The sequence below is a fragment of the Athene noctua genome, chromosome 5 (genome assembly GCF_965140245.1).
Source record: "Athene noctua chromosome 5, bAthNoc1.hap1.1, whole genome shotgun sequence".
NCBI lineage: Eukaryota > Metazoa > Chordata > Aves > Strigiformes > Strigidae > Athene > Athene noctua.
In genome coordinates this window covers 46,870,174-46,895,140 of record NC_134041.1, presented here as the reverse complement: position 1 = coordinate 46,895,140, position 24,967 = coordinate 46,870,174, and the positions used below count along the sequence as shown (strand labels likewise).

The 24,967-nt window shown below is 42.7% G+C and overlaps 1 protein-coding gene across 5 annotated transcripts in view; it reads left to right on the top strand.

Annotated features, from left to right (window-relative positions):
- Nucleotides 1-24,466, top strand: part of ARHGAP22 (Rho GTPase activating protein 22) — a 149,278-nt gene extending 124,812 nt beyond the window's left edge. For all 5 annotated transcript variants that reach the window (XM_074908347.1, XM_074908348.1, XM_074908346.1 and 2 more), the window contains 6 exons: nucleotides 4,808-5,015; nucleotides 9,122-9,254; nucleotides 13,791-13,864; nucleotides 15,655-15,776; nucleotides 18,582-19,479; nucleotides 23,667-24,466. In XM_074908347.1, coding sequence (XP_074764448.1) covers nucleotides 4,808-5,015; nucleotides 9,122-9,254; nucleotides 13,791-13,864; nucleotides 15,655-15,776; nucleotides 18,582-19,479; nucleotides 23,667-23,895 — 1,664 coding nt within the window. In that variant the 3' untranslated portion in view covers nucleotides 23,896-24,466. The remainder of the gene's footprint in view (nucleotides 1-4,807; nucleotides 5,016-9,121; nucleotides 9,255-13,790; nucleotides 13,865-15,654; nucleotides 15,777-18,581; nucleotides 19,480-23,666) is intronic.
- Nucleotides 24,467-24,967: the final 501 nt, after the last annotated feature.

Here is a 24,967-nt window from a genome sequence, read left to right as displayed (position 1 = left end):
TGCCCACTGCATGTCTGGACAGCATAGCTGAATGTATAGGCTTTGTATGCCTGGAGCTGGTGGGTGAGTTATTCAGGCCAGGACAGAGAGCCTGTCTGTGCCTTAGTCAGTACATCATTCCTGGCTTGCTTTTTCCACTAAGAGCCACCTAAATCTTTAAAGAACAGCGGCAGCTTGTTGGAGTAGAGGAAAGAAATTCTGTAGTTCTGCTAGCCCATTTTTTTAGTATCTCTTGAATCTTTCTGAGATTAAGGATGTGGTCCCAGGCATGCTGGATTTTTTTGTCTGCTTTGAAACCAAACAAAAGGGCCTAGCTATAGATAAGGGTATGACAAGGAAAGTTAACCCTTGGGTTGCTAGTAGCTTTTGGCTTTATTTCCAGCCTAACTCTGTCTGGGAGTGTGACTGGATGGCACTGGCTCCCCTTCTTCTGAATGAAGAGAAAGACTTTAATGTCTTCCAGCAGGATCATCAAATGGAGTGAAGCGCTGCCAAGTTCAGTCTGAGCTGCAGGCCCCAGTGATTAAAAACAGGCCTGTGCCTTGAGGAGACAGCAAATGAGACTGTGTGACTGGCTCCATACTAGCTTTTCCTTGTAAGACAGGGCAGTCTCTGTCCAGCCTGGTGATGCTGTCATATACTGGTAGTTTTAGGGACATTTTACTACATCAGTTTTACAAGCCCTTCTGAGAACCAGCTGAAGTGGGATGAGCTTTACAGAGCTAGCAGGACACTGCCTTCTCAGTCTGCCCTGTTTAGCCCTGGGAGACTGAAGTAGGTGCATCTGCTATGTCTCTTGCCAGTGTAGCTGTGAGAGCCCTAGTGGTAATTTTCCTGAGGGTAGACTTCATCAAGCAGGTGCCCAGATGAAAGATTTCTGCAAGCCCAGAACTGTCAGCAGCTCCAACTTGCCTTTGACAGTCCCTTTCCTGTTCCACTCCAAAGATAGCTCTTAGCTTGCTTCTTCTCTGAACCCTAACACTAATTTCCTTTTCTAAGCCACGGATAAGCTCTGCAGCTACTGCACAGATGAACAATTTCTTCAGGGCCAACTTTCCAGCCCCGCTCTAACTGCAGTTCTGTGCTTTTTTTCTCTAAACCCCAACTTTAATGCTCTTACTGCCAAAAGACTTAGCCTGGGAGCAGTCTTTCTTCCAAGCGGTGGCAGGGGGGTTGTCCTTGTCTATAGCCTAGCAAAAAAAATAAGGGCTAGGAGAGAGATAAGGAAAAAGCATAGAGCTGCAGTGTAGTTGGGCCTGCTGAGGGGAAGTTGCAGTTATTAACAGATTTGGCTTGGGCAAAATACTCTGTCTCTGCGATGGTTGGTGACCTTTTCTAGTGCTTCCCTGGAAAATTAGGGTTTGGGGGTGAAGAAAAGAGAAAATAAAGATCTGCAATTGGACTGGAGTGGGGCTATCAAACCAAGGTGGGAGGCAGCCAAGAGACTTGGGCTGGGAGAAGTCTTTCACCCTGGCAGTGGCTTCAGGGTCCTTTCTTCTGCATAGCAAAAAATGAACTGTGAGGGCTGTGTGTGATCTTGCCTGCACAGCCCTTTTGCACACACTGTCACACAAGAAGAAACCCATGCTTGTGCCAGCTCCTTTCGCTCATCATATGATAGGTAGGTAGATCAGCTTCATCCTCAGTTGTGTCAGTCTTGGTTTCATGGCTGGTTTATCTTGTTACCTATTTGAAACAGGTCCCCAGCATCTGTTTCTCCAGCAGACACCCATAGTAATGTTAATACACTGCTTGTGAAAGGTTCACTATTGCTCCTTCTGAATCTCAAAGCAGGTCACCCTCCTATCTCTATCCATTATCTTAGCATCAGATTCCTTAATCTCTGTGTCAGTGGTCTCTGTTTGCCTGCAGTCAACTTGTTACGCAGGAGTCACTGATCAGTTGATTGTACCTACAGAGAGCTACTGCTGTGGTGATCCAAGTTGATTGGGAAGGCAATGACTGATGTTGTCTGAAATGTATTAGAGCAGGTTGCTGACCATAGAGCAGCCAAGGATAGGGAAAAGTAGACAAAAAGCTTCACATAGCAAGTGAAGATTATGCATGCAGTTGCTCTGCGTGTGCTTGCATATGTGTGTGTCTGACACTGCCTTTGTCCTTGCTCTGAGTTAAGTCTACAACATCAGAACATGAGCTTCTGGAAGACATCTTTGTGCTCCTATACGTGGAGAATACAGACCATTTACCTCTTTCCCAGAGCCTTCACTAGACAGGTCTTTGAGGAAACAGGGTTGTGATTCAACAAGTAGAGATTTGAGAAAATAGGGCTGCTATCCTGTATTGTGTTGACCTCTACCACAGCCTCACCTCCCTAAACCTGTATGTCTTGCATCTAGAAGAGTGAATACTATGTATCATTTTAAGGAAATAGATGGGTTTGGTGGGAGGGAAGCCTGTCTCAGAGATTGATGATAGGATATGGGTTTTTTTGTCTCTAAGGTGTACAGCTTGGGGTCTGACCCAAGCTTGCTGTAACTAATGCTTGGTTTGCATTGGCCCATGGCCCAGGATCAAACATTCAGGTCGGAGGAAGAGGAAGAAATGGTCACTAGCAGAATAGCATGAGGGAGGTTTGACAGGACACATGTTCCTGTTCAGCTTTTCACAGCTGAGGGACCTGCACTGTAGCTTACAACTCTTGTTACCTGGATCATTCCTGGGTGTATGATATGCAATGTTGAGAGTTAATCCTTTGTGAGCAAGATCAGCAGAGAGGCTGAGAGATGTTCACTTCTCCAGCTATGATCTGGATTCAGAAGTTACCTGAGAAACTGGGCTGAAAAGGTTGTTCTTTCATGGCTGTTCAGCCTCTGTAAGTGCCCTGGAGACCCTGAGCCCCACGTGCCAAGTAGTTCTGCTGTGCTGCCGCATCATGACAGCAGGGATTATGTGATGAGATTACAAAGCAACTTGTGCAAAAGCAGGAAGAGATACCCTGTCCTAGAAAGTGAATTCAGAGATGCCCATCTCAGTGAAAATTCAAACAGATTAGAAATGAGAACTAGTAAAACCTTTACTCTGTAAGAAACCCAGTATTTACAATGATAAAGATAAGTCACTCCCATGCTCCAGGGCGTGCCCTTCTGCCAGGGTAAGGAGGGAATTTCCTTTGAGACTCCTTATGGCCCCCCAGCTCTGATACGGTAATGCAGTTGTGTAGGCTGGGGTATAAGGAAGATTTCTGTCTTCTGATGTATAGCAAACTGGCAGAGAAAGGAAATAGGACTTTGGGATCCTTTTTGCGTGTTTCATTCAACTGATAATGAAAGGTTTGTTTCACTGAGAATTCAGCAGGGTTGGTCTGAATATAGAAAGCTGGTATGGTTTGACATGATGTCTCCCATGAAGGACAGCGAATGGTGGTTCAGAAGCTTACTGCCAGGAATTATCAGCTTCCCATGAATATAGCACTAGAATAAAAATGGAAAGTGTGGTTACTAGCGGGAAGGTAACTAGAGCCTTAAGAAATGACCAAATCCCCTGGTATAAGCACATGCATGCATCCATTAAATACTGCTTCTGGCTGTTGGTTGCGAACGCAGTGTAACTCCAGTAATGCATGCTGCTTTTTTTTTTTTTTTTTTTTTCCAGACCTGCAGGATTAACTGAGTGTTGAATACATGATCTAAAGTTCCTTGATATTGTTGGAAAGCTTCCAGTTGCTTTGAGAAATCTTTGAACAGAATTTCCTATCTGCTGTGGTCTGGTCTCATCTCAAATTCAGTAGATTCTAGGATTCTGTCACTGAATTCTTATTACCAAAATGTGGTTAACTTGGATGCTGTCCTCCCTGACCCCACCACACCTTGTAGGGTGGTGGAATTGGGATTTAAGAACACAATCCAGTAGCTGTCCTTTTAGATGGACCAGTCTCCTAGTAGTAGGGATCGAAGTAAGACCTCTGGGTCTTACAGTCTGAGCCGCTTCTGTGTTGCTGAAAAGATCTGGTGCCAATAGTGGCGTTCAGCAGCTGGTGTTGATCAGGTGCTCCAGTTTCCCCAAAGAGAGAGACAGTGCTTCATACTTGGTGACATATATCTACAGTAGATCTGACAAGAATTACCTAGGCCAGTCTGGTTTTAAAGTACCTGATGCTTCCAGTGTTTTCAAGGTGCAAGAAGTACAGCATAAACAGTTTAGTCGAAATGGCAATCTATTTTGCATGCATTTTACTGTTTTAATTTTCATTCAGCAGTTTTAATTAAAGGAAAAAAAATAGAAATGCAAAGCTTGCAGGATGGTGGGGGATTTTCACAATAGCCAGTTTTAATTACTGTGATTTATTTTATCATGTTAGCAGTCACCTTCTAGCAGCATTGCTGCCTGTTGGACTGGGGAGCTGCAAACTGTTGAAGGGCAACTGTGTAACAGCTAAGAGGTGGGTGCATGCAGAAAGGAATTGTGTCCCAGAAAGTCAGTGTAACCTTTGTTTTGGCATTCTTGGGACAGAAGATGCAATGGAAGTATAATTACTTAATCCAGATTCAGGACAGCTGTGGATAACCATAAACATAATCTTCACCCCACCTTCCTTGTGTATAATGAGATATCAGCTGGTTTAGGGCAGAGGATAGTTTTAAACAGTCTTAAGCAGGAAAAAAAAAATTCTTGGCATATAATTCTTGGTTTTAAAAATAGTTTTACTCTTCTGAGTCTGTTAGAAACTGGACTTTCACACAGGTTCACACCTTCCATGTGAAAGTGTCCCTCATTTTATGCCCTGAGTGATAGCTCAAGAAGAGTTTTAAGCTGACACCCAGATGTGTCTCTTGCTCTGTGTTGGCAGGGATCTTTGGACAGCGACTGGAGGACACTGTACAGTACGAAAGGAAGTATGGCCAGCGCTTGGCCCCACTGCTGGTGGAACAGTGTGTGGATTTTATTCGGGAGCGAGGCCTTACAGAGGAGGGGCTCTTTCGGATGCCTGGCCAAGCCAACCTTGTCAAGGATCTACAGGATTCTTTTGACTGTGGAGAGAAGCCCCTTTTTGATAGGTAAGTTGACATGGGTGAATGCAGTCTAATTTATCTGTGGCATGTAAAATCTGGCAGGAGCTGCCTTGCAGTGGGTATCCTGGTTTACATGTTCTTTCTGCACCATCGTTCTTTTCACTTAAAGGCTGCTGAGGGCTTTCTCCTGCATGGTGTTGGGTACAGAGGCCTGCCTTCAGTTAAGTGCTTGAGCAGAGGGAGAAATTGAGCCCATTAATCTAGATGGGGCTACTCCAGTGTTTCAGTTTAAGCACATGTTGAATGAAATGCATTGCTAGATCTGGGTGTGGCATACTCAGTGTGGGATCCCACTGTAGAAATGGATATGACAGAGGTGAACTGGGTGTTTGACTGCTTTCAGATGTTGCATTCTCCCTTGCCCAAACCAAATCACCTCTTCCCTTTCCTTTGTCACCAGGTTTCAGAATAGTCATCACCATCTCACACATCATGGCTGTCATGCATGCAATGTATAGAATTGGTCAGCATGTCAGAACAAAGCACTTTCTGACCCCAGAAGAATTCTTGGCCAAAATTTTTTTTTTTGGTCCACAATTTCAGCAGCTAAATTTTTTTCATTTTCAACAAAACTTGAATCAAATGTTTCTGAAATAAAATGGCAATTTTGCCTTTTTTTTTTTTTTTTTTTTTTCCCAGTATAAAAATGTTGATGTAATACCTTGCCTGGTACAAAGACGTGCTAGCTGCCTTTTTATCCTGCTGACTGTGCCAATGTCAGGGAACAGCAAGGGCCAGCTGGTCTGCAAAGCAAGGTGAGCCAGGATCCAAGTGGGGTAATAAGGCAGTGACACAGTCCAGTGATCACCAGGCAAGTCCACAGTGACGAAGCAGGTCCAAGATCAGGCTAGGTAATCTGTCCTATCAGTCAGGGTCTAGGTCCAGATTAACAGGGTCTGTAGCCAGGAACAGACATGGCTGTGAGGCAGTGGGAGTTGTAGACACAGAATAAACAGTAGATGCTCAGCTTGATGTTGGGTCCCACGGGAAGAGTGTCAGCCCTGGCTCAGAGTACTCAGTCCAAGGTCAGTAAGGGAAGGAGGGCAGCTCTCAGCTGCACTATTTCTATGTTGGCCCTGAGCCTAGGCAGTCAAATCATCAGGAAGGTGGATGCTCTCAGGGACCTTAGAGCCAAATACTGTCCATACTTTGTAACTAGCATTTCTTTTCCTCTCGCATATGTACATGCTACCCAGAGTGAAGGTCAGCATTGTGCTAACCTAAACAGTGCTTTGAGAAATGGGCCTTGACCCTAACAGAGACCTTGAACTCCAGGAATATTTGGATCCAAGGCCATTGTGTAGATCTGGCTCAATCGCAGTCAGAGGTCCAGAAGTGGGATCAGATCTGGGATCTTGACTTGGAGACTTGGCTCCATTTCTTGCTGGAAGCCACTAGCACCACTTCTCCATGTGATGCAGGCAGCATCTGGTATATTGCCAGCACATTAACATAGGGGGTCACTTTCCCTGGACCTGCAGCCAGTCTCAACATTGCCAATAGCATCCCTGCCTACTGCTGCAGGAAGAGCTAGTGCTCTCCTGCATGGGCAGAATGGTGTTTGGTCTCATCCTGGGAAGAATATCTTTAGAGTTTATTGGGAACATTCTTCTAATTCTTCCCTCCCCTCAGTTTCCCAGACCACCCATCCTTTTTTCTTTGATTTTTAACCACAGCCAGTACTTGCTCCCTAAATGGAAGTGTCAAATATTTGGAGATATTTTAATGAAAAAATGAAGTTTGAAATCATCAAACTGTCTCACTTCATCTTTTCTTAAAATCTTTGTGTTTTTAACAATGTCTGGGTGTTCTAGTTCAGAATTAGAATGATCTTCATGTGAACAAAGTTATTTTGGAAAACGATCATATTCTGGAACTAAAGTATCTAGGGAAGTAATTAGGAATGAAAGTTTCACTTTCATGTTTTACCTTAGTCTAATCCATCCTAACTTTATTGTCATGAGGCTAAACCAAGCCTTGCCTCACTCCAAGCATTTTTAAAGCAGAAAGCACCTTTATTTCCATAGGCATCTGCACTGACTAAATAGATCAGTGCTAAATCTCACCTTTGACAGTGGCAGTAAAGATCTCCATGAAGGAATGCCTGCCTTTTGGGTGGTTGATTTGAAATGTGATAACTGAAGGTTTAGGACAGAATTAAAGGAGGCAAGTCTAGGTGTACCTGAGGACTGTGACAGTTGAGGGCCCCCCAGTCATTGCTTTTTGCTCTTTCCACCATGTCCACTGCAGCTTGAAGGCCCAGCTCTCTGGTCTTTCATATGCATAGATACAGATAGTAACAAGTGAGAGGCAGTTACACCCTGCCTAAGTGAAATGCTTCTCCTCCTAGCATAATTTTCTCTATGTGTAACTAAAACCATCCATGTATGGCCTAGGACACCTAGGCAGCAGCAAAGATTTTCTGCAAGTGTGAAATCCATATGCTTGTTTCCAAATCAGTGAAAGGAATATCCCTCCCCCCCCCCCCCCCCCCCCCCCCCCAGTTGCAGTCAGTGCTTTTAAATGTCTTTTGTATCAACAGTGATCTTCCAAATGAGCCTTCCTGACCTATGGTGGATTGGATCTCTGTGATGACTGACAATTAAAGTATTTTTAAAAGGCTTGCTTTTCAAACTTGGGTTTCAAATGCATATATACTTATGAAAGGCCCGGTGTTGCTCTTTTGGAAGCACCTACGCAGTCTGCTCCTATTGCACTTCCACACCACTGAAAGTTTGGCTGGATTTCACACGGCCTTGTGAATGAAATGATAGCTGCAGCCAGCAGACCTGAAGCTGTATTCTGGGCTCTGCTTCTGGGTGATGGTCATATCTACCATCCATGCCTGAAACTGCACACTAAAAAAACAAAAAAAAGAATAATGGTACTGACCTCATTTGTAAAGCAATTATAACCAACTGAAGAAAACCATTATGTGAAACTGTGGTGTTCTCAAATATTATGGAGCTGTTTAATAGGAATAGCTTCATCAGGATTAGTAGTGAGTGGTAGCTGCTGGTAGCTTCCTATTGTAATTTTTCCTGTTTGTTTTAGCTGTGTGTTCCAAAAATGCTTAAAAACATACTAAGTGGAAGAGATTCAGCTTTTAGATAGAGGTGAGGACTTGAAGCTTTATTGTCCCATGGTTACTGATGTGTTTTTCCTCAGAGTTCTTCAAAGACTGTCAGGGCAATGGTGGGTAGTGGGGAGCTGGTGACAGAATCTGTTTAGACTTCCAACAGTTAAAGCCTTTGAGGAGGTCATCTGCAAAGGTTAAAGTTGTACAACAAGGGACTTGGAGTGAGGGAGAGGTATCGCCATACATCAGAAGCTGGATGGGAAATGGAAAGGGAAGAACAGGTTCATCTTCATCATGGAATCTGACACCTCAACCCCAACTTAAAGCAGAGGACAGAGAAGAGGAAAGAGAAGTTCCTGGAGTGGGAAAGAAATGAAAAGATGATATCCCAGCATAACAGATGGACTAGGAAATTCCAGATACCCAAGCCTGAGGGAGGCGATGTGACCCACAAGCTGGGCAGCCATGCCAAATGGCAATAGAGGGCCTGGAGGAAATAGAGCTTCCTCCATTTTTTTCTGAATGATTGTCCAAGAGACTTGGGAGCCTGGCCCATCAGACACAGGTGGGTGCTGGCTGGGAAAAGTATCAGGCAGGAGGGATCAGTGAGTGGATCAGAGGTTATGTTTGACTGCGTGAGGATGCAGAGCTCTATTGTCAGTGATATCTATCTACGTGATCACTGTGCACTTGCCTGGACTGCATTGCTCACGTTCCTGATCCACATTGGTTGAGGAACTGCAGCACCACCCTACCTCTTAAGCAGTATCATGGACATATCCCTTCCACTGCCCGTATTGCCCAAGATGCTTTTATATTTTGAGAAAATTGGAGATTTCCCTTGTTCCCAGGTAGACCCTCCTGCCTAATACAAACGTGTGTCAGAACAGCTTTCTTCCAATTGCCTACTTTGTCCCTGTCCCTAAGAGGGACTTAGATGCACCCCCAATGAAAGGCATCAAGCCTGGTGTAGTGTGGGTTTCTAAATTTCCTTCCCTCTTCTCTATTGCAGCAACACGGATGTTCACACTGTGGCGTCCCTCCTGAAGCTTTACCTTCGAGAGCTGCCAGAGCCTGTCATCCCCTTTGCCAAATATGAAGAATTTCTTTCTTGTGGACAGCTACTCTCAAAAGATGAGGGAGAGGTCAGTGATCCTTCTAGTCTGCCTTCTACCTTGAAGGTTGTTCCCAAGACTCAATGTAGTGCAGCTTTCTTCTCATCACTCTCCAGTCCTGATTTAAATCAATTAAGTTCCTGGGAACCTTCCCCATAATTTTCCTGAAGCCATGAATTGGGCATTAATATCACAGGCTCCTGCTTAAAGTAGGAGCTTTTTTGAATGCAGTCTTGTAGCCTGGTGTTTCTTTCTTCTGAACAAAGCTGTTCTGTAGCATAATCAGCAAGAGATGCAAGGTAGGAGACTGGGTTCCTTTCCCAGCCTTGCTTGTTGACTCTAGCAAGCTGTATGATATTGCTCCCTTCTTCTGTGTTTTCAGTTTCCTATGAACTACATGTTCTGCTTCCCAAAGTTTTTGGTGGATGAGATGTTGATCAGTGCAGTGGTCTTTGTATTTCTTAAAGGAGAGGCACTACAAAACGGCAGGCTATAATATTATCCCAAAATGGGGGAAATAATGCTATGAATACTTTGCCAGAACCTTCTTATGATGTTCCTCTGATTTCCAGGCAAGGGAAGGGGCTGACAAAAACCTCCAAGTCTGTGGCAATCATGGAAATTTTGATTCAGTGCTTGGGAGGAGCAGGATAATTTACAATATGATTGATTGATCTGTTTCATCCATGTTTTTCCTCTTGTGGTGATGTTTGAGCTCTTTGCTGACTCCAGAGGCACGTTGGATCTGGTCTAATGTGGGTGGAACTGTGCCACCATTTAAAACAGAGGTTTAAAGAAGCCTTAAGGGTTGTTACTGGTGTTAGCTAAAGAAGTAAAGGCCTGAGGACTTAAAAGTTGCAGTCCACAGTTCTGTTCCTTTTCTGTGTGTGGCCTCAAGAGTGTGCTCACGTTTTTATCTCTGGTGGGGATTGTAAAAATTTTTCTTTACCAAGAGCCTGGGGTTCACCTTTAGTTCAAGTGGCAGAAGGCTCTGGGGAGATTCAGTCCTTCATGATGTCCATAGGAGGATGCATGCTTGCATGCATCAAATGTAGCATATCTGTTAATATCAGATTTTTATGGATAAAAAGCAAGTTTGCTACTATCTGTACTCACACGATCTATTCTTTAGGGAACTCTGAGAAAGTAAAGTTCTGTGCGTGACAGCATATTACCACACACTTACATGCATTTGCATTCTGGACACAGCCACATCAGTGTGTCAGTACACTAGTGTTGTCTTTCAATAGGTACAGGTATGTGTCTACTAGCTCCAGAACTTGCTAATTTTCTGTGTTATTCTCACTCAATTTGGGTATCTCTGCATGATGCTATGTTACAGACAGCACAACAGTTGATTTCACAAGAAATGGCAGCATTTCTAAGGCAGTGGAGCTGGTTTCGTTTTGGTCAGAGTATGTACAGACTGGGAAGTTTTGGACCCGTTAAGCACTATTGCACAAGAGTAGAGACACTGCCAAGTTGGGCAGACATAATTGTGTATCACTGCTCAGCTTATTAACTATGTAGTTTGCCTGATTTTGCCTGCACAGGCTGCAGCAGTTTGGGAAGCAACATCTGTGTTGATTTTTGTGGGAGCAAGGCCAGACTCATATGACTTGTAGTGCAGTATTCTCTTTGGATTAGAAAAGCGATGAGGAGTGCTAGATAGCCAAAATGAAAGCTTACAAAATACAGTACTGCTGATAGCACAAAGTTGTCTTGTTAAGCTGTTGTTGTAAACATAAGCTTTTTTTTTTGTCAGGAAAATCTGGAACCTCAACAAGGGCTGTTTACTTTTTCAGAAAGGAAGGTGGAGTGCATACACGAAGGGTGGAGAGGCTGTACGTGCACAGTAGCATGTGGAGCAGAATGTAGCACAAAGTCATATCTAGCCTGTAGGGCCTGACTCACCTCCAACATGGAAAATCCCCCTGCTAAAAAATGTAGTTTCATTGAAACCATAATTTTTTAGAACAAAATGATAAGCATGGAATTTCAAAATCAAAAGTTTCATTTTGAAAAAGTATTTAGAAACAAAATGCAATCTGTTGTTTTAATTTGAAGTTCTATTTTGTGTTCATTTTTCACTTGAAAGTTTTGAATGAGACTTTTGGACTCAAAATACTATTTTCTTTAGTTTTGTACACACACACAGCCACCCCCCACCCCCAAATAATTTCTTAAGACAAAATAGCTGTTCAGATAAAATTACTGGCACCTCATGCTGCTACATTGTGACTATAGATAGGAGTTACAATAATGTTAGCTTGGCCAAATTTCCATCTGCAGCAAAAAATACTCCAGCACTGCCCTAACCTTTCAATTTTTCATTCAGATTGCTGTTCATCTTCATTCTGGACCCAACTAATCTCTGTTGGGATGCAAACAGAAATGTAGTAGAGACCTTGGGTTGTCCTGAGGCCTCCAGGTATCTCAGCAGGACTGCAGTGTTAAAAAAGAGTTTATTCAACCAGTTGGGAGGAAAGATTAAAAATGAAAAACAAATGTAGAGTAATGATGAATGAAAGATATTCAAAATCTTTAAAAACTCATTTGAATCTGAACTGACCTGACATGGTAGTATTTTAGCCTTCTCTGCTGCTTGTATTCTAGAGATACACACAGCAGTTTAGTGGGCTAAGCATGTGGCCTTGAGTTTTTAAAGAGGGGTCTGAATTTGGGTGAACGTCTGAAGTGTTGCTACTTTTCCAGTCCAACTAGAAGCTCCTAACTAGTGCTGATCTGTTACTCATACTGCAAAATCCTTGGTTTTGAGATCACACCTTGGAAAACATGCATCTGTAGCATATTAGACTTGCAGCATTTTCAAGGAGGTAAGAGTTATTACTGAAAATACTATGATGAATGGCAGTGCAATGCCTCTATTGCATGCTAGGTTGCAGCCGTAAGCACGATCAATGCTATTTATTAATAACACAGCAGTTCCTAGCTTGCATTTTCCTTTACACTTTCGCTTGTGCGTTACTAGGCTCAGCCTTCAGCCATCTGTTGGTCAGGTGGTTGGTGGGTACAAATCTGTGACAGAGCTGATAAATGCTGCAGCAGGAGATAAAGCTTTTTTTTAACCTGGCAAGTGTATGAAGATACTCAGTGTAATACCATGTTTGTGATTCTTTGCAACAGAGCATGGATGGTAAGTTTTTAGAACCTGTTTTCTTTCAGGTAGCATCTTTTACCTTTAGGTGATGTTTCCAGCTGTTCACAATTGCCTGCAGTTTCTGTTCCAAAGCTCCCTTTTTTGTCCAGTGGAGCCATGGTGTTTTAATTCAGAGCACTTGAAATACAGTGCCAAATACCATCCTGATTTCTGTGTTTGAAATAAATTGGGTTACAGAGCAAAATTTCGAAAGGGAATTAGGTCTGTTAGCTCACTTATTTCTAGTTCAAACTCCCCACTTGAAAGCTGGATGACCTGAACAACTGACCTTAACCTTCACATCAGTAGCAGCTGTCCTTGATTCAAATGTTTTCAGAAGTTTAAAAAAGAAGACTGAGATTTTCAAAAGTGACTGGTCTTTTTTTGGTGTCTCCATTGTTGTCACTGTTAAACTGGCATAATAAGCTAAGGAATAAAAAAGGATTTACTGCCTTTAAGAATTCTTTTTTAAGTTTTATTTTTTTATTACGGGACTTTTTTTTGTGCTGGGATATATAGAATAAAAAAGTATTTATACATTCAGGACATTAAGGATGGAGGCAGGAATACAGACTGCTCTCTGGATCTTTCTGACTTGTCTGGACCAGAGAAACCAGGAAGAGGCTGCCCAACAAAATTGCCTTCCTAACGGTCCTTAATAAATCAAAGAAAGTTTTAAATTTATGTCCAACTGCACTTCTTTGACTTGGAACCAGCTGCTTCTGGAATTTCTTCATCATTAGTTAGAAAGGAATGAGCAAATTATGCTTGGGACTATGGAAGGCCAATAGCCTTCTGAGTCAGAGGTTTACATTAGATGATTTAAGTAGCTTCAGGGTTTAAAGTCATATTTCCAGCAGATGTCTCATCTTATGTTTTAATGTAAAGACAAAAATTTTAGGAGGAAGTATGTCACAGCTCAAAATGACTGCAAATGGAAGTAATTAAAAAGGAGATAGTTGAACTGGAATGTCATTCAGCGTTTTAAAGAAAAAACTCTGCTCAGTTGAGCACTACTGCAATGTATTTATATCACACTCAATGCCTTGAAATTTCAAATAGGCCAGGTGCTGAAAAGGCACATTTCCTGCTACATTTATACCAATGCTAGTGGGCAGGCTTCGAAGACTAGTAGGCCTCACTAAGTCAGGCTTCTACATCAAGCATTAAAGTTGACAGGAGGATTTCTGCTGATTCTGAGAACTGAATCGAGTTCTGGACACTGGGTTTTTGGTAAGGCACGAGACACTGAATGACACCAATTTTAAAGCAAAGCCTCCCTGTGCTGTCATCTGTTGTTCAGGTCTGGACTCCGGAAAGAGCACTTTGTAGTACTGAAGAAAAGTCAGGTCTGCTTTGCATCGTTTACATTAACAGCTCTCCTTTTTGTTTTTCCTGTCCCTCAGGGTACCCAGGAACTGGTTAAACAGGTGAAGAATTTGCCCCAAGCCAACTACAACCTCCTCAAATACATATGCAAGTAAGTGAAATTAATTAACGCTTGGAAAAGTCACTAAGTTTTGTGAGACTTATATGCAAATAATTTATTCTGAAAGTATGAATATTCAATCACTTACATGTAAGTTATTGCTCCTATAAAATCGTGGAGGTGAACATGCAGCCTGCCTAAAGGAAGCTCTTGGTTTATCCAAGAGCATCAACCAAGCAAATTGCTGTCACCCACAGCCTCAGCAGCAGGCGTGAATGATACTAGCCTATTATATTGTTTATTTTAGAAGCACTTAAAGACAGTAAAGAAAGGGATTTTTTCCAGGTACTGCACACTTGGAAGAGCCAGCCTGAGCCAGTCTGGCCTCAGCTCTGGTTTGGAAGTGCAGTTGGGAGTGGATCCTTCTTGGAGTACCAGGAGCTCCAGAGACTTGTCTCTCCTCATCTCTTGGCTGACTGTCACAATTTTTGCAAGTGGACTGGAATATGTTTTGGGAGCTGGAATGGACTGTTACTCTAGATACAATGTGGTGAACATTATGTTGTATTCTAGTGTTTGTGGTAGTTAGCCCCTTTATGACAAGTGGGATTTGCACATCTGAAGCAAACAGTAGACACAAACACTGACGTGTAGCCCGTGTCATATTTGAGATGTCAGGCTCTTCCCAAGTGCACAGATGAATAGTGTTTCTGAAATGTATTTGTTAAATGTTTTAAAAAATGTATTTTACCTCACTGTGTGCTTCTATAACCATTTGTTTTAATATCTGAGCACCTCAAAATATGAAAGGCTGAGGCAGGGGAATACATGTTTCTAAAGAACTGAGGAAACTGAGGAAAGGAAAGAGAAATAGAGTTTGTTTCTGACTTAGTGAAGAAACAGGGCAAAGCCACAGAAGACATGGGAGTGCCTAGAAAAGTCATGTTGCCAAGTAGAAGCATTCAAAAATTTGCCAAGTAATGCAGAATGACAGGGAAACTTTTCCCCTGCCAAAACCCATCCAGTCATCCAAAAATTAACAATAGTTTAGGAAATGAAGTACAGAGAGAATGAGACTGTTAGCTTTTGAGGCTACTGAGTCGTATTTCCGGCTATTGCAGGTTTGCATGTCACACAATCCTTTTTACAACTTGGCTAATTATGTACAACCTATTCAGGTGTTTGTTATAGCCTGTGTTTGTTACAGCCTTTCTCTTGCTACAACTCCTATTGGGAGGCTGTTCCAAATTACAGAAACATCAACTGTTAGAAACTCACTGCTGATTTCCAGCTTGTACATATGGATAGCCAGTCTGTCTGGATTTCTTATGTGCTGTTTCTGGCTTGCATAGTCTTTTTCTGGTGTTGATGTTTGCCCAACTGATGCATTCATAAGAAGCATTTGGGCTACCTCTTTATCTGTATTTTGTTAGATTCAAGCCACAAAGCTCTTTCCACAGGCTGCTATTTCTAGGATGAGGAGATGAGTGAAATTTATTCTTACTTCTGTTATATCTGTAAGTGAAAACTGCAGAAGTCAACCTGTGTAATTGGAGAATTCCTATAAAAATGTGAAAATCTGTCCTTTCACATCCAGTAGAAGGTTGGATCCTTGGTAAGCTGGTACTTTTGGCAGAAGCCACCCTGTCCTCTCTTGCTCAAACTATAGGAGGGATCTGGGGTTATTACTGAATATCTAAGCTGAGTCCCTAGAAGCATTTCAGGTATCAGGGTTGTATAAACACAGGAAAAAACTGTTCCTGCCCCAGAATGCCTACAGCCTGAGAAGTGACTGACCTATTTCTTCTCCTCCTTTGATTTTTCTGGGGGGGCTTTTCAAGGTTCCTTGATGAAGTTCAGGCTCACTCCAGCATTAACAAGATGAGTGTCCAGAACCTGGCTACAGTATTTGGACCAAATATACTGCGGCCCAAAATGGAAGATCCAGTGACTATGATGGAAGGTAGGTACTACTCTTATGAAATTACTCACCTGTATTTTGGAGCTGCAAGAGTATGCTGAAAATCATACATTCACTGGTAGCTGTATCACTTGGCTACACAGTCAGCAACAAGTCAAGCAATCCCTTGCCTGTGAGGGGATGTACCAGTTGGCCTCTGTTATCCCACTCACTACTAGCCCGGGAGTGTCTCTTTTCTCCACCACATGGAGATGCTTCTTCCCTATTACAAGTTGTTATGTGAAACTCTCTGAACCTACTGCTAAAATGAAAGCTCAGATGTTCCTCAGAGGGACTATGTTTAAGTATCAAACTGCTATCATTTAGTATTGGTGCATTTTGGTGGTTAGATGGCTTCCTGTAAAGGACATCCAGACCCCACAGTGAAAGAGGTACAGTGGTTTTTGCTGTACCACAGTAGCTATAACTAGGTGTTTTAGAAGTGTTGTCTTCTAAGTAGGACTTGTATGTGTCAGAACTTCACAGAACCTAAGGAATAAGTTGAAAATCACTGTTAATTTTGGATGTAAAAATCTGAAGCTTGCAAATTATCTACCTCCATATGGGTCAGGAAGTGCACAGGGCATGATCTCTGGCTGGCTGACACCAGGGCTGGAACACAGCCCCGCTCACATGTGGCACTGGAGCGCTACTGTGGTGCAAGCCTTAGTAGGGTCTTTGCATCAAGTTCTGTGGGATCCGGGCAAGTCTGCAAAAAGAATTGATAAGATTCATCCAGCATTAGGCACAGATGGAGATGCCGTGCCCAGGATGCCTGAACTCCGCCCTGGCACTGCTCCCTAGCTGTAGGGGGCAGGTGATGTGGTGCTCTAGGTGATGGAAATCCTTCACAGAATGCCAGCATTATCACGCCTGAGCAGCAGCAGTGCCTTTAGCTCTGCACAAGTGACCTCTGAAAGGCACTGCAGATGAGTGCCCTACAGATGGCAATAACAACAACAACATAATAATAGATTGATATAAGATAACAGGCCAACTTCAGAGCATGGCCTGACATACTATAGTTGTTCAGGGACTCAAAGCATGCCACAGAGATGTGTGCCATATTATTAAGGGTAGATTTGAGACCTTCCTATCAAAGTGGGGAAGGTAGAAAAATGTGGGCAGGAGAAAAAGTGAGAGCAGGAGCAGATGCTGGGTTATTCAGTATTACAAGGGCGTGGAGGTAGCTGAAACCTCAGTCTGTTGTGTGATGCTGTGACTTCCCCTAGTGGCCAGCTGGCCAGCGTTGACAGGACTTAAAGCCTTGGCCAACAACACACTTTTTTGTTCAGTTGGTACAGGTGACAAGTTTGGGTTCAGTTCACCTCAGGCATTTCATTATGCATTCCAGCTGATGGTAGAAGTGCCTGTAGTGTGTGTAGGTTCAGAGCTACAGATGCTGTGGTCTCATGCGCTCTCCTATCATCATGTGAAAACACTACAATGACCTGACCTAGAATTCTGTATTACCACAGACCTGAAATGTAGAAAAGGGGATACAGTGACTGGATTTTTAGACTTAATAATTTTACTCATAAGCAACAGCAATGGAAAAGTTTTGGTTTATTGTTAGTTGAGGATAGAAGACTGGTTAAATAGAAATAACAGAAGAATGGAAAGACTCAATAAATTTTTTTTTTTTAGCTTCAGGGCAAGATGGATCTGCTAGATCAACTGAGACAGAATAACACTGCTGCCAGTGCTTAACAAAAAGCACTCTGTGTCTCTCTTCCAATTTAAACCATGAATTTCAAGTAGAAATATCAGAAGTTTGTCAGCTGAATTGTTAGGAGTGCCCTTATCTCCACAGAGGTTTATTTCTCTCCCTTTATTCACAAACATAAAGTAGAAATTGTAGGTGAGCTCAGTACCTCTTGCTGAGACCATAATCTTATTAATAATTTAATAAATTCAGGCTCTTCTCTTGAACCCCTCAGTATGTTAATCTTTTTTTCATACAATACTTAAAGGTAGAATTATGTATTCTCTTTTTAAGGTTTTCCTCTTTTGTAGAAAGTGCTTTATACTAGGTTTGGTTAAGTGATGTTCTCTATTACTTCATAATAGTCTGTTCCACTACTGGAAAACAATGACAATGCAATTTTGTGGATTTAAATAATTGCAAGTACTTTTTGTACTTGCTGTATGTTTTCTGCAGTCATACTCTGTGCATTTCTTTATACACTGAATGCAGCAGAAGGTCTGAGCTGAAATTTCTGCTTCTTCAATAAACACTATCTCTGGGCCTGTTAGACTATGAAACTGGTGCAATGCAGTTGTGGAAACCTTCTGGTTCTGAAGCTGGACAGAGAGGTGCTCCATTCCAGCAAATAGGTTAGTGTGTTCAGGATCCAACAGGCATTTTTGCACAGGGGTCTGCTGTCCTGCATGGATGCAAACACTGAGATTGATGCTGGCTCTGAACCACATGCCTTGGTGTGGTACAGACATGCCCCATTTTCCAGGTGTTCTCCTCTGCTGTCATCCTCAAAGGTGTCTTTAAGCAGACCAATTTATTAATCATTGCTAGTGATCATTTGTACTCTGCTAGATAGCTACATTCATGAGCTGGACTGACACCTGCATCCCTCACGGTCACCATTTCCAGTGAACGGAATGATTCCTGTCCCTTGTAGTCCTGTACAGAAAGGCACAGAGCAGTTGCTTGGGCAGACTCATTGTGATGCATGGTGGCCACAGGCCTGTCTCACAAGGAGCTAGCTCACAGGGCATCTCACAGACAGGGCGTGAGTGTTTGAGGTCTTCATGTTTCACCAACTGCTTGCCTTTGTCTTCTCCCCACAGGCACTTCACTAGTTCAGCACCTGATGACAGTGCTGATAAGTGAACAGGGGCGAATATTTGCTGTTCCTCAGGCAGATGTGCCAGGGAGCCAGCTGGAAATCAGACCTGTGCGTCAGCGCAGTACTGTGGAGTGGATCTCCGAGGAAGACGGGGAGGACAGCAGGTCGGAGAACAGTGTTCCCAGCCCTGCTGATTTGCCTTCTAGCAATGCCGTGGCACCAGAGGCCGCTCCTGGACCTGCAGTGAAAAACACTCCAGAGCACAGTTGCAAATTGACTCAATCTGCCACCAGCCCCAGTAAAAGAGTGCAGACACTGCCTCCGTGGAAATACTCCTTCCGCCAGCAGGGAGCACGGTCTGTGAGTCCAAAACTGGGCAGCTCATCCTTAGATATCCCCAACCTCTCCTCCAGTGGGAACTGGTTGATGAATGGATTGTACTCCCTCCGAGGCCATCGCCGCACAGCCTCTGGGGAACGAGTTAAAGACTCGTGTTCTTCCCAGAGACTCTCTACTTACGACAACGTCCCTTCACCCAGCCTCTCCCTTAGCACACACAGTATGGCCAGCACCACATGGTCTACATCATCATGTGAAATCTCTGTGATGGACTCAGTCAGCAGCTGCCCAGCCTGCCGGGCCAGTGACTCTTCTGCTTTAAGCTCTCTCAAATCTGAGTGGATAACTCAGGGCTCACCATCTCAGAGTGAGGTCAAGACTGTAGATCTGGAGAACAGCATCGACAGGCTTGAAGCATGCAGCAGCAGCAGCCTACAGAGCAACCCGGCTGCAGCTTCCAGAGACTCTGTCAAATGCTCTAGGGCCCTACAGAGCTTGGTGGTGGAGCTAAAGACAGAACTGAGCAAACAGAGGACTGAGTATGAGACTAGTATCAAAAGGTAATGTTATCTGCAGGGGGGACAAGGAAGTCATCTGTCCGCATTACGTCAGCTTGAACGTGGGTGGTGTAGGCTACCAAGTGTATCAGGTTCTCAGACCTGGAGTTTGGGTTTGGGAGACAGCAGATCTGGTTCTGCTCTTTCCTCACTGCTCTCTGCATCCAAGTTTTATCTTTCTGATCAAAATAATGGGATTTCCTTCACACAGCAAATTCCAGTATTTCACATTCTATGTTTTCACTGGAAATTAGAACTGCACATGTAACACCAAAGTCTGATCTTTGTCAGTGTCCTGTGAGAAATAGCAAAGCAAGTATCTTGGAGGGGAAGGATTCAGACTCAGGGTGGTCAGGCTTCAACACAGAACTCTTGTTGGTCTGTGCAGGTGCCAAGATTTATACCAGATCGGTCTGAAATGGAGGGCTTCTTGCTGCTTTTCCCAACAGAAGCATTCAAGAAACTAGTCTTGACTGTTCTCCAGGTTGTTCTTTTTTTGGTGGTGGTCGGTCTGCATCTCACCCACAACTTTTTCAGCAGCCCTTTTGTGTAGAACTTTTTGAAACCTTGCTTTTGATTTTTGATATAGTTGTAGTAGTTCTTTGCTCGTATGGCCAGCTACTGACTCAAAGTAGCAGCAGGGTGCTGCTTGTACAGCAGATACATGAACTGTGTAGTTATTTGCCCACTTGTGTTTACTTGCATAACTGCAACTGCTGTAAGACCTGTGCTCAGAAAAACTCCTTTCAGTTTTCAGGAGAGATGCATGTGAGGGTAGGGGCTGTAGGAAGCAGAAAGTTAATAACTAGGAAGTCGTATTTATTCATTTGTGTGAGTTAGTATATTAAGTTTTATGAGTGTGATTATTAGAATGACTTTCAGGCAAGTACTCAGAAATATGCACATGAAATATTGATGCTTAAAGGAATTAGATATGTTTTAATATACAGACATATGCAAAATTGGACACCATGTTATAATACAGAAGAATCATCATTGGCCTGGGCTCTGCAGCACCAGTATTTCACACTGAAGAAGGGCTGTAGTGCATTTCTTACAGATAGTTGAGTAGCTCTTTTTGTGTGTTAAGGTGTTAATGTTTTACTCCTTCAATTAATAAAACTCTGGTAGCATTTACACACCTCGTTTCCAATCAGTCTCCCAAACATGGTACCAAAAGCACATATGACTGTAGGGATTGTATAGCACAGCTTTAGGCTGCATTTGTTGCCTCTTTTTTCTTGTTAATGTCTCAAAAATTTATCTGAACTGCGATCTGTTCTGGTGGGCCAGCTGTTAAGGTATGAATTTCACTTGCTACCTTCCTGATTTATTTTATGATTTCCTGTGGTGATGGCTTGCCAGCCTCTGCAGCCTTTCTGCCTCTTACACTGTAGTGCCTTGGTACATGAAGCTGGAAGAGTCTCAGGCCATCTAGCAGTTTCTGTTCCCACCTGACATTACAGAGTGGGAGAAAAGCTTCTATCTGCCTTGTGTTCTAGCATGTTGCTAGCATGGTGTGTTGGAAAAGGTCTGTGAATGAGGATGGTAGTTCAAGGCTTATTTGGTGGTGGTGTTTGGGTTTTTTTTTTAGATGTCCTACTGATGCAGAATGGGAGGGCAGTGAGGGTATGTGCCTTGCATTTAATTCTGCAGAGCTTCCCTGGCAAGCCTTGTTGTAGGGATACAGAGTAATAAACAGAAAAGAGACCAGGCTGCAAAATTTGGAAATGTGTATCTGCACATTTTTACTTTCTGCCTGGGGAAAGAGATGGCTTTCCCTCCTCTTATCAGTAAAACTGTTCTGACAGAGCCTTCAGCTGTTGACATGAGGGACATCCAGGAAGACCTGTTCTTCATTCCTGCTGTTGAGCAATTTCAGCTGCTTCAGCTTTAGCAAACACCTGCCTTTTCCCTGCAGCTGCATAGGGACAGAGAGCACTGTGGCTGGAGGAAAGGACTAGAAATTGGCCAGGTCTCACAGGACAAAGTAGCTAAGAGGAAAATGCCTAATGATCTAATAGGTTCATAAAACAGGCAAGATACAGTCACTGCCTTCTTATATTAAATAGGATTACTCTAGCTGTTCAGGATTACAGCCTGAAGGATCTTGCTGTCAAGTCTAAGAATTTCAAGCCAAGTTTTCAGCTCTCAAAGATTTTGCAATGTTTTTACTACATCTGCAGCAATTTACATGTGCAAAAATATGTTCCTTTAGAGACCGTATGAAAGTCTGCTCCTGTAGAAAGACAGGAGCTAACTAGCAAAGAAGGGAGACTGTTTAGCAGGGAAACTTTAGGCTGCCTCACTAGCTTTATTTTACTGAAGATAATTTAGTCCCCAAAAGCAGTAATTAGTTCCTTTACAATTGTACGTGTGCTTGTGTGGTTTGCAGAACTCAGTATGTGTAGCAGGGCATGTTTTAATGAAGGAATATAAGCTTTTTGTTGGCACATACATAAGTGGAGGGAAAGCAGAGTCAGTACCTGCCTGGGGCAGAGTTAAGGAACACGTGCTGATGGAAAAGCTATTATTTCTCATCATCAACTGCCCATTTTATCTCTCTTAGTCAGAGGGAGGCAAGTTTTATGGCCTTCCTGTAACCAGCCTGTTCCAGAGCATTCCTTCCTCGAGGATAGTATAATTATCAGGCATTTGCTGTTTGAGTTTCAGTAATTCATGTTTATCACCTGGGATTCTTAAGAAACTGGAAGTATCTTGGAGAGGACTATTATGTTGTATATGTAGAAACATAGCAAGTACTGTGACCCTATGTAATGCAGAACATGTAAAGCTAGTCTAGGCTTCTGTAGCTGACCCTTAAACTTTGTGGTGGAAAAATTTAATTGGTAGCTCAGAGCTTAGGATGTAATGAAAATGTTACAAAGGGTGGGTCTGGGGAAGCATTCTAGTGTCAGAAGAGTCCTCTTGTATTACAGAAGACAGTTATCTGGGTGATAAAAGTCTGCCTTCATCGAGAGGGGTAGTTTTTTGCAGACATACTACACATTTCTGCGCACTCATCAGTGGAGCTGTTGGTCTGCTGGACTTGGTGATCAGTGCGCCTGCGTGTGACTTTCTGGTTTGTTGTGAGAATGATCATATTGCCTTCCTGAGCTGTACGTGAAGGGACAGTTCAAGGGGATGCACCGCATTGCTTGCGTAATTGCCTCTTTGTGGTCACAAAATGGAGTTCTGACCCTTCTGGGACTGTCACAAAGGTCTCTTTGTTGTTGTAGAGTCTGTAGCATGCCCTTGTTGAATGTCATTTACGCTGTCTAAAAATAACCCATGCAGTTTCACTGGGAAGCCAGGCACCCCAGCTTCACGGTTGTGTATTATACTCATCAGTGAACCTAAGAGGTGCTAGGATTTTGGGTTTTTTTCTTTCTTAAGAAGTTAGAGGGGGGACAGTTTTCCTAGGAGATCACTCTTTTTTGAATATTCTAGTGATCAGAAATTCCCATCTGGATAGATTCCCTCCCCTACTCTGCCTTGCTATTAGAAAACATTGATAGGGAGGACAGCAAGTGATGTGCCTCCTGCACTTGTTTCAAATCAAAAAACCATGAACCTTGTCCTTTGACCTCCTTAGAGAAAGGCTCTGAGTATTGCAGTAGAGCTTTGTGCACAGATAAATTTAAGGTCTGTTCTTCAAATTCCTCCTCATAGGAAATGCTGTTTTTTGTAAAATATTGTACAGTAGGAAAAACTTTTCCCCCACCCAATGTCAGTGACAAACTTTACAGAAAATACCATAAAATGGATGGTGAGGAAGGACTAACCTCATTCCTGTTCCTCTGTATATCCATAGGGACATACAGCATCAGGATGAAAACAAAGGTTAAAATATTATTTTGGAATTAGGTATGTGAACTCAGCTTAACTGAGCAGTTAATACATCTCCTCAGACATTCAGTCTGTTGCCCAAAGTAAGCACTCTTCTGTAAGTCTTGCACATATTTTCTCAAGATACAAATATAGGAGGCTCTAGCTTTCAAAGAGTCTCTGCCCTTAACATTACTGAAATGGCAGTTTGTGCCTGCCTTTGAAAATTCCTCTTAGAATGAAGATATTTTAGCTCTAAGTGGAACTTACTATAGCTATCAGTAACATTTATCCAGCCACTTAAAAAAACCTCTTTTGTTTTGTCTGTCTGTCTGTCTGTCTCTCTCTCCTTTGGTTTTAAGAATTGAAGAAACAAGTGCAGACCTGAGGAAACAAGTGGTTAGATTAGAAGAAGAACTGGACCAAGAACGAAAAAAATACACAATGCTGGAGATAAAGCTGAGGAATTCTGAACGTGCCCGTGAAGATGCCGAGAAGAGAAATCACCTCCTGCAGAAGGAAATGGAAGAGTTTTTTTCAACACTAGGATGTTTAACTGCTGGGAGTCGAAGTGCTAAAGTTCCCAAGTAGAACAAGATGATGTACAGCATAGAATATTTTATTTCTGGCAAAACCAGTGAGAATGCACATTTTGTTCTGGTGTACTCATGTATCATGAGTAACACTACAGTGATTGTGCTCTCAGTGACACTTACTCTGTTGTCTTTACGTGTGCTGTAGTATTTGGGCCAGCTGGGAAAGACTGCTAAACATAATGCTTGCAAGTTTAAATGTCAGATTGCCAAGAAAGAGTGGGCACCCTTCTTATCCACCAATCAAAAGATACTACTCAGCAGTGCAGCCATCTTCAGTCTTACTGCACCATCCTTTTGCTGGCTCCAGGACAGTGGAAGGTCCTGCAAGGTGGGTGGGACTATCAGAACCGATGGACAGGCTAAGCCTGGAGCTGAGGGCCTCCTACACTTGCACATGGGAAGATGGCAGTTCCAGTATGTCACCCACATTCAATGTGGTTTAGCATGTGAATTTAATGGTGTTTTTTCTCCCCACTCCCTACATAAAATTTGTTCAAATTTCTCATTCACACAAAAAAGTGGCATTTTTTTTGGTGAAGATAACATGAAAACAAAGTCTGAGCTGAAGATACCAAAATCTTGACAATTCATTAATATTGTCCCTTACCCACCAAACAGTTTCAGTGTTTAACAAAAATGCAACTTGTTAAAGTATATGTGATTAATAATGACTTTGGCCACATACTCCATGGAACTTTTAAATATGCACATTCTGTCCTAGGTATCTGGGTTTTTTGAGCCAAAAATAGAGCAGTATTATCTGCAAAAAAAAATCTCATGAGTTGATATGTACTGATCAGACATCAAGGTAGGAGAAGATTCTTATCATAAAAACACATCCAACTACTTAGGGGTTTTTATCTATAAAACTTTAATAGCAAAACATATAGTAAAAGAAATTAGTGCAATTGGGGGGGCAGGGAGTAAAGGGAGAAGTGTGGGGATCTAACTTTAACCTTCCTGGGACAATTTACACCTAGCTGCCTTGTAACTTTTCTCATGACACCAGTTGATATTTTAGTTGTTAGCTCACAAAGAGATGACAGGACTGGAGGAGTATTGCAAAC